This window comes from Pinus tabuliformis, chromosome 7 (genome assembly GCF_031772625.1).
Source record: "Pinus tabuliformis cultivar Carrire ecotype Pingquan chromosome 7, CPIR1, whole genome shotgun sequence".
NCBI classification, from domain to species: Eukaryota; Viridiplantae; Streptophyta; class Pinopsida; order Pinales; family Pinaceae; genus Pinus; species Pinus tabuliformis.
Genome location: NC_142293.1, coordinates 1,440,291,879 through 1,440,302,171, shown reverse-complemented (window position 1 = coordinate 1,440,302,171; position 10,293 = coordinate 1,440,291,879). Strand labels below are relative to the sequence as shown.

General features: G+C 42.1%; 1 protein-coding gene across 1 annotated transcript; it reads right to left on the bottom strand.

Moving 5' to 3' along the window:
* Positions 1 to 8,703: 8,703 nt before the first annotated feature.
* On the bottom strand, positions 8,704 to 9,828 carry LOC149253097 (uncharacterized). The gene is made up of 3 exons (XM_089454366.1): positions 9,711 to 9,828; positions 9,486 to 9,627; positions 8,704 to 9,381 (listed from the first exon to the last, which is right to left on the bottom strand). The coding sequence occupies exons 1-3, from the start codon at positions 9,826 to 9,828 to the stop codon at positions 8,898 to 8,900; spliced, it is 744 nt and encodes a 247-aa protein (XP_089310492.1). The 3' UTR covers positions 8,704 to 8,897.
* Positions 9,829 to 10,293: the final 465 nt, after the last annotated feature.

Here is a 10,293-nt window from a genome sequence, read left to right as displayed (position 1 = left end):
AGCTCCTTATATGATCCCTAGATCAATCCTTTAGATTCCTACTAGTAGATACTCAAACTGCCTTTTTCCTCTTTCACCTTAGCTCTGATACCATGTAAGAAAATCAAAAAGGCAAAAAAGTTTTATTATATAGATAATTACTTGTGATTCTTTTATCTTTATGTTCTTATTTTATCTTTTAGTTCATCAAGCAATTACCAAAACAATGTCACAAGGACAACAGATGTAGGAAGACAGCGAGGACAAAACCCCTATCTAGGGAAAAAACCAAGTCAACAATTCTTCCTTCAATAGATTCTCGAGATAATCCAAGACTTTAGACCCAAACAAAGACTTCCTCCACACCAAGTCAGCCCTCAATCCTTCTTGTAGTTGATAACTCTTCAAAAGAAACTTTGAACCAGTAGCAATAGCAGCAACAACTTCCACCAAACTTGGAAAACTTTGATCTCCCTTGATACACCTCAAAAGTAAGTGAGAGTTGTCCCAAACTTTTGATCTTAAGGTCTTCTATCGTTAAAATTGGCAACTACGGCCAAACTCCATGTGGGTCATCTTATTAATGGCAGCTGATATTTTTCTTGGATCCCTCTAATCGAGAGGTGTAGGATTGATTTAAAGATCATCTAATTCCGATAAGTATTCATGGAGATATGAATTTATTTGTATTATGGGCAATTCGTCAAGGTCGGCCAACAACCAAATATACCCCACTTGTGCTCAACGTTTTAGTATAAATAAAGGAGGACTTCAAGTCATTTGATATCATCTCTTGTGATCTCACTCTCCACTTGTTTGGGTTTTTAGTGGAAGAGGAGGTCTAAAGGAGATGCCTTCTACGCAGCCCTAAAGAAGGGTCATCTAGGAGAGCCCTAGCCGCAGACTTGTAGGAGATTTGGCCACAGATCTAAGAGGCCCTAATCTGCAGCTAGAAGAGCCCTAATCTGCAGCTAAAGGGAGTCCTAATCTGCAACTAAAGGGAGCCCAAAACCACAGCAAAGGGAAGGCCTTAACCAGCAACTAGACGAGGCCCTACGCTGCCCTACTTAAGAGTGATATGGATATACCCTAGCCGCAACAACCTAGAGTTGGACAGCATGGGAAAACAGGGATCCGAAGTCTGCTACAGGAGGTCGAGTGGCTGAGGTAAGTGCGAATAGTCTTAGGGTTGAAACAGTGATATAATCAGGATCCAAGTTTGTTGTGAAGAGGGCCGAGAAGGCTGACTGTTAGGCCGAGTTCCTAAGGGTCAAACACGTTGCTCTTTGGAAGTTATTTTGGCACATTTTTGGAGGTCTATTGCTACAGCAATTTGTTGTGCTAGGCCGCAGGCCATAGCACACAACTAGAGGCTGTGTGAGGGTTGTCAAGGGTGGACAGCACCCTAAGCAAGCAGCGTGGGTGAGGAGGAGACCTATGAGGGTATGCCGCAGCCCTTAAAGGGTTAGTTTGTGGGATGAAACTAGGGCTGCTACAAGTTCCCTAACCAGGTGTGCAGCAAACAGTTGTGCAAACAAATGATAGCATGGCCTAATTGGACTATTTGCGCATGTTGGTGTAGTTGGACATATTATGGGACAGCAGCTAGTACATCCTAGTGCTATCAGCATACAGTGATGGGTAGCAATGCAGCGTAATGTAAAAAAGGTGCAGCATGACATGATGCATAGTACAACACTATGTATGATGCGGCTACATGATTGGGTGCAGTAATGATGAGTGCAACATAGAGTGCAGATCTGTGATGAGAGCAACCTAATGACTGGAGAAGCACACTGACAAAAGCAGCAGCGTGTTGTGCATAGCATGGTCATTAGGTCCAGCACTGTGATGATGAGTGCAGCATGGGGCAGCATGGTGAGGTGCAACACATGAACGAGATGCAGCACAATGATAGGTGAAGGAGTCACCTTGGAGAATCAGTTGAAGCAACATGTCTTCAATTGATCTCATGTAGAGATGATCTATTCTCTTATCTAGAAAGTCAAAGTGTTGACCTCTGTTGTAAATGTACTATCTCTCTCTCTCTCTCTCTGCTGAACTATTGAACATAGAAGAAGAATTGATCAAGGGTTTCCCCACATTGGGGTTTGTCCCTAGCTAGCGCCACATCTTGTGTCCTCTTGTCTTGGCTTGTCTTTTGCGATTTATGTTTATGTTCTATCTGCGGTTTACTTTAATGCTGATGTGATTGCTAATCTAGAAAAGATATTGAGCTGACTGTGAAAATTGAAATAAATTGCTCTAAGCATAGAACATACCTAAACTTAACATTTATCTTCCTCCAGAAACTCACACTTCTTTCCACCTCTTTTTCTAGCACTTTACGAACTTCGCACTTCCCAACTTCTAGCTTCAGAGATCAAACTATGTGTGAGAGAGTGAGGTGGTCCAAATGAATTAGAATTGCCTTGTATATATAACTTTCCAGGGTGGTCGAATTACATGTCTTGAGGCCGACTTGGTGTGGAGGAGACTAAATGTTAGTTTTTGGTAGCACGAAAGTGCTCTAGCCTTAAAAATTGGTGGAGAGGCTAAGGCACGTGAGTTCTAAAGAACCCTGAAACCGTTTGGTGAAATTCCACCCGAATTGTATTTTATTAAAATAATTAATATTTTTAATGGAGTTCCTAAGTCTAAACTTAGGGAAATTAAAATATTAATGGGTATTAATCAAAATATGGGTGAGAATGATCTAGAAGGCGGATCAAATCATGTTTTAATTTTAACCGTTGATTAGAGACTTAATCTCGGTCATTGAAGGCTCAATAGGAAAAGTATAAAATGGAGGTTTGGGGTTCATTTGGAATCACACACAGAGATTGAGGAAATCAATTTTCTGAGGAGAGAAGTTCTCAGGAGGAAAATGGATTGGCGAGATCTTGCCGCTGAGGGGCAGAGAGAATCCGGGAGAAGGAATTTTCAGAAAATACAGAATAGAGAGGCGGGGAGAGCTTGTAGAGAGACAGCGTAGTAGCCAAGAGAGCTGACACAGAAAGGATGTCTGTCACGCAGAATCCAAAATTGTCGAGAACAACCGAAATCGTCGGGAACTATCGGAACTGCTGAGAATTGTCGGAACTACCAGGAACTGTCGGAACATTCGGGAGGGCTGACGCAGAGGCAGCGTAGTAGCCGGGAGAGCTAACATAGAAAAGTTGTCTATCACGCAAAGTCCAGAATTGTCGGAACTTCCAGAAAAGCCGAGAGAGATAACACAGAAAAGTTGCCTGTCACGCAGGATCCAGAACTATCGGAACTGCCAAAAAAGTCGGGAGAGCTGATGTAGAGGGCAGAGAAGCTGACACAAAGCCAGTGCAGAAATAGTTGGGGTTAGCCAGTCTTGTGCTGGATTAGCCGGAATTCTGCTGGGTGAAGTGAGGTAAAAGTCACTTAGATTTTCCGCCAGTATTTTCTCTGTAATGGATTGCTAGATGAGCATCATAGATTTGTATTCCGATATTTCTCCTGCATAATAACAAACCCTCAGAACTACTGCACCGGTTTTCCCGCATTGGGTTTTTCCGAGGACTATTGTGTCCAAAACTAAGTGTATCCTATGTATCTTGTTCTTTGCTCTCTTTTCTGTTTTAGGAGATCAAAAATTTAATAAGTGTAGGCTGCAGAAGTAATTTGCTTCAGTATTCAGAAGAATAACTTGATGAATGTAATTTAAAAATCAAGTAGCTGAAGTAGATTCATATTTGCTGCAGTAGGGGTTCCTTTGAGTCTAGGAATTTTCACATGGTATCAAAGGGTTGATTTTGAAATAGGAAGAGCAGATCAAGTGCTAACCAGTGAGGCTGAAAGCTACACTTGGCAACAATTCGAATCCCCTTGAAGGGATTGCGCAGTGCTTGTCAAGAAGTAGATCCGAGGAAATCTCTCTCTGAGTGAGACGACAAAGAGGTACGATTTCCAGTTCGTGCGTTTGCAGAGTGTTAAAATTGGAAACTAGGGCCAAAATCCATATGGGTCACTTTATTTATGGCAGTTGATATTTTTCTTGGATTAATCTCATCGAGAGGTGTAGGATTGATCTAACGATCATCCAATTCCGACAAGTATTCATGGAGATATGAATTTATTTATATTCTTGACAATTTGTTAAGGTCGGCCAGCAAGCAAAACAATCATTTTCACCCCCAGCTTATCCTCAACGTTGCATATAAAAGGAGGAGACCTTGTGGCATAAACTCACTCATCTCATCTCATCTCACATTCTTCTCTCTCCTAGCTTGATTGGGTATGCGTTGGAGGAGAAAATCTCTCACATGTGTGAAGAAGGAGGACACAGATTCTGATTGGGGCAGCATTGACCTAGATTGACTTAAATCTGCAAGGCGTCTCTTTGACCAGTGTTGACTAGCGTAGTCTCCACTTTGACTGCGGATTGGGTTGGGTTGCCTCTCCTAGGTAGGCTGCCTTTCTGAACAACAGTTTGGACCTCTGTTTGACCATTCTTTGACCACCATTGACTGTCAAAGGCTGACCGCAGGTTTGACCAGAATTGACTAACCGCTGACTGGATATTTCAGACTGTTTTGGGCTGCCTCTTCCTGCTGTTAGAGGCCGAGTTGACTGAGCATTGACCGGGGTTGACTAGGGGTCATATCTAAGTTGTTTGACCAACTTTGACTTTATTGGTTAGGGTTTTGTTGCTGCTGTCATAAAATTACAGATTTATATAATTGTACTATCTCTCTCTCTCTCTGCTAGATTATTGAAGAATATAAGAAGAATTGATCAAGGGTTTCCCCGCATTAGGGTTTGTCCCTGGCTGGTGCCACATCTTGTATCCTCTTGTCTTGGCTTGTCTTCTACTGTTTATATTTATGTTCTATCTGCATTTTACTATCATGCTGATGTGATTGCTATTATGGAAATTGATATTGGGCTAATAAGAAAATTTGAAGTAAATTGCTCTTAAGCATAGAACATACCAAAATTAACATGGTATTAGAGGTGAGGTGAAGACAAAGCCCAAGCAAGAGTGAAAGAGCAATCACCAAAGACAGTTGGAAAGGACAAAAGGCTCAATGGGTTCCTCATCCCACTTCCCGGCTGAAGACAAGCTCCATGAGAAGTCTGACTATCACGGATGGAAGATGTCTCTTGATCTGACATTGGAAGAACAAGAAGTGTTGGACTATGTGAAGGGTAAAATCTCGGAGCCTCCATCAAATGCATCGGTTGCTACAAAGAACAAGTACACTAAGGGTGAAGTCAAAGCGAAGAAGATTATCAGAGATTCCATTGACAAGCGTCTGGTGGCCTACATCTCTGATTTGAACACCTCCAAGGAGATCTACGACAGATTGGTAAGCATGTTTAAGGTTAGTGATGCAAATCAAGTTTTGTTCCTCAAAAATAAGTTGAAGGATATTAAGAAGGGCAAGGACGAGGATATTCAATCCTACTTCTTAAGGATCACTGAGATCAAGAATGATCTTCTATCAATTGGAGAAGTCATTCCTGACAGGGAACTAACTATCACTACCCTTGGAGGGCTCCCATCTGAGTGGTATATATTTAGAACCACTCTTCTCAATAATGACTGAATTCCAGGGTTTGAAGAATTGATGTCGAGATGCATTCAAGAAGAGACAAGAATGGTGGAGCAAGAAATGCCTTCAAATAGAGGTAACCCTATTGCTTTCTCCTCTCATGCCAAAAGGAGAAATAATTATGGGTCTAAAGGTCATTTCAAAGGAAATCCTGGATCGAAGGGCGGAAGGAAGGGAAGATGCTTTGTTTGCAATAAATTTGGCCACTATGCGAGGGAGTGTCCAAATAGAAAGGACACATCACATTATGATGATCACAATCACTCCAGGGGCAACTTCAACAACAACAATCAAAGGAATGGAAGGTTCAATGGCAAAAGAAAGAGGAATGCGGGAAATCAAGGAAATGGTCAACGCTCCAAGAAAGCAAGGAACTCTAGGTATGAATCAAATGTTGTTAAAAATAAGCAAGATGAGTATTATCTTATATTGGCCCTCTCCACTACCTCTCCTCTGGACTTGTTCGAAAATTGGCTTATTGATAGTGGTGCCTCAAGGAACTTCACTAGTTACAAGGAAGCTCTCTCTAATTTGATAGAGAATGAGACAAACATGGAGATTATTCTTGGAGACAATGCCACCTATCCCGTAAAGGGTGTAGGGAATGTTAGCCTTCAATTAAATCAGGGTAACACAATCCACTTGCAAGAAGTCTTATATGTACCTGATCTCAAGAAGGACCTGGTGTCCATTTTGGCATTGGAAGACAAAGGCTATAAGGTGGCATTCATCGATGGAAAGGTACGTGTTTGGAAAAAGAATTTTAAAGATGCTTTTACTCTTAAGTTCCGGGTTGACTCTTTATATCAAGTTGGAGGAAGTCCATTGGGGGCCATGTCTTGCGACACATCTCTTCAATCTAAACTATGGCACAGGAGGTTTGCCCACCTTCATTATAAGTCTCTACCCAATGTAAGACAGATCATGTCAGGGATGCCCGAGTTCAAAGTAGAGCATGAAGGTCTACGTCCGAGATGTGCTGAAGGAAAGCTTAAAAGGGGACCACTACCCGCAAGTAATAGCAAGACCTCCAATATTTTGCAATTGGTTCACTCCGACATATCTGGTATGATTCCCGTAAACTCTTTAGGAAGATATCTATATTATCTCACTTTTACAGATGATTATTCTCGCAAGACTTGGATCTACTTCTTGAAAAAGAAGGATGAAGTGTTCACCTGGTTCTGTCACTTCAAAGCCTTGATCAAAAATCAAACCGAGAAGAGAATCAAGATATTAAGGACTGATAATGGGACCGAGTATGAATCCAATGAGTTCCATGACTTTTGCAAAGAAGTTGGCATTAAGAGGGAGACCACAACACCATACACTCCTGAGCAGAATGGTGTGGCTGAAAGGAAGAATCGTATGATTGTGGAAGTTGTTTGTGCCATGCTCCATGATCAAAGGCTTTTGAAGTTTCTATGGGCCAAAGCTGCGAATACCGCCGTATATGTTCAAAACCGATGCCCTCATCAAGCATTGGACTCCAAGACTCCCAAAGAAATGTTCACTGGTAAGAAACCCGATGTCTCTCATTTTAGAATTTTTGGAAGTCCCATATACTTTCATGTGCCGAAAGAGAAAAGAAGAAAATTGGGTGCATCTGGAAAGAAAGGAATCTTTGTGGGCTATAGTGAAAATACTAAGGGCTATAGAATTTATGTGGCTGGTCAAAGGGAAGTTGAGATAAGTCATGATGTCACCTTTGACGAAGATATGGCTCTTAGCAAGGTTGACAATCTTCCTATTCCAAGGAAGGATAAAGAAGCTGACACCAGGAAGCCGGATGAAAAGGAAGATGAAATAATGTCGGATGTTGAAGAACCTATGGATCCTACTAATCCTCCTCCTCAAGAGCCCTCCTTCTCTAGAAAGAGGCCATCATGGCTTAGGGGGACTCTTGAAGATGCCGAGACACATATTGCACCCAAAGGGACTTTCTGTGAAAGCAAGAGGCCAACCAAGTATCAGGGATACTTGATCGTTATGAGCACCATCATTCAAAACAAGCCTTCATCATTCGAAGAAGCCGTGAAGCATAAAGTATGGAAGGATGCTATGAATGAAGAATACGAGTCCATCATGAAGAATGATGTCTAGGATGTGGTCCCCAGACCCCAAGACAAATCAGTTGTCACCTCGAAATGGCTTTACAAAATCAAGCATGGAGCTGATGGGAGTGCTGAAAAGTACAAGGCTCGCTTTGTTGCTCGAGGCTTCTCTCAAAAGGAAGGTGTGGATTACGATGAGATATTTTCACTAGTTGCCCGATACACCACCATCCGCTTGATCATAGCCCTTGCTGCTTCACAAGGATGGAACCTACATCAGATGGATGTCAAGGTCGCTTTCTTGCATGGTTCGATTAAAAAGGAAGTCTATGTGGAACAACCCGATGGGTTTGAGAATCATAATCAGGAATCTCATGTATGCAGGTTGAAGAAAGCTCTCTATGGGCTGAAGCAAGCACCCCAAGCTTGGTATGAGATGATTGATAGCTATTTGATGAAGTTGGGATTCACTAAGAGTGAAGTCGATCGGAACCTTTACTTTAAGGTTGAAGATGATAAGCCTCTCATACTGGTGATGTATGTTGATGACCCCCTTCTGACTGGTGCAGACCCTCTCATTCACAAATGTAAGACGGAGTTGGCTTCCGAATTTGAGATGAAGGACCTAGGATTGATGCACTACTTCCTAGGGTTGGAGGTCTGCAAAAGCCAGGAGAAATTTCCTATCTCAAGGAAAATACGTCGTGAAGATGTTGGAGAGATTTGGGATGGTGGACTGCAAGCCCGTGACTACCCCGATGGAGCTTAACTTCAAGAAGTTATGTGGTAGTACTGTCGGACCTGTATTGGGAAATGCTTCTAAGTATCATCGCATAGGAGCACTCACGTTCTTGGTGAACTCCCATTCGGATATATGTTTTGCAGTCAACACCAATGTGGAAAAAGTCGCTGTCGGGATTAATTCGGCAAGGGTCCAAAAGTTGAAAAAGTCGGCAAAGTCGGGAGTTTTTTGAAAAAGTCGGCAAAAAGTCGGCAAAATTAAAAAAACACAAAATTATTCATTTTTTTTAATTTTTTTTAACATCTAGAGTATCCACAACATCAAATAAATGCATTTCCACATAAACATGTAAAGAAAGCTAATATATAATATGTATATGAAGTCTAGTGCTGCATCACATATCAAAATAGTGAATCCACTCCTGAATTTTGAGTCCTGTCTGAGTTTCAACTCTCAAGAGTCAAAATATCAACAAAAAATATAATAAATGTACATCATGAGTCATCTAAAAGTCATCAAGTAATCACTAATCAGTCACTGAGATCCTCTTCCCCTTTTACGGGAATAGGGAATGGCTTTGCCTTTTCCTCTAGAGGAAGAAGACCCTGCCCCTGAGGATACAAAAGGAAATGGACTCAATCGTCCTCTAGAAGCTGATGGAAGAGGTGGCCTCTGTGCTACGCTGCCGCTGCTGCTGCCCACCCTAGATGGTGTCACCTCCTCCTCAGCATCCTCATCCAGCTCTGCTACTGCCTCCTGACCCTGATGTTGCTCCACCTCCTCCTCCTCTATCTCTAGCTCTCCCTCCTCTGCAACTGCTACATCCTCTAGATCCACACCTAACCAATCCGGGATCGTGTCCAAGATTGGCCTCTCAGTCTCGACTCTCCATGCAGCGGTGGTATCAATATTGTCCAATGAGATGGCTTCCACATCAGTAGGTTTCTGAAGCTGTCTCACCCACAATCGAAGATTGTAGTAGACGTATACCATGTCATTGAGGCGTTTGGATTCCAATCTGTATTAGGGTCATAGATTGTAAATTAGTACTTAGAAAATTTAAATATTAAAATTAATCAAATGAATTCAAAAAATTTAATTTGAAATCTTTTTAGTTTTTACCTGTTGCGCTTTTTGGAGTGTATTTTGTCAAATACACTCCAGTTGCGCTCACACCCAGAGGAACTGCATGTTTGGCTGAGCACTCGAATGGCAAGCTTTTGGAGATTTGGTACTCTGGCACCATAGCTTGTCCACCAAGCATCTACAAGTTAAAAAAAAAATGAGAAACATAAAAAAAAACATTGAAATTCTAAACTTGAAAATTTGAAACAAACTGAAACTTACCTGGCATTTTGATCGTCCTATTCTGAATAGCCATGTCAAAACAAAATGTGCCAGTGGCCATCCTATAGACCTCCATTTCTTTAGAAATCTCCTCACGTTCTCGCCTAGATGACACCATCCTCTCGACACAAGTGAAGAATCCATCCATCACCTCGGCATCAAATCTGAAACACAAGCATAAGAAAATGCAGGGTTGAGGTAGACACCTGCAGCATGAATGGGGCGATGGAGGGTATTGTTCCATCGCTGATCAATCACTCCCCATATGACCTGTTGTTTCTCCAACCCCTCGTCTCCCTTATCTGCATAATAAGCACGGATGGCTTCTTTGGCCCTATCCATGGCCTCATACAAGTAGCCCATTGCGGGCTTCTCTCCATCAACCAACCGAAGAACCTTTACCAAAGGTTCTGAAATGGCACACACCTCCTCTACTCCTGCCCAAAAGCTCTGATCATATGAAACTAGTCTGCATATGCCCTCTCCCTCCGGTTTGCGGCTAATAGATAAAGAACGCCATTCCGCTGAGAGAAACATGCTCTTCACCTCCCACATAGAATTCAACAGAGACTGAAGAGATATG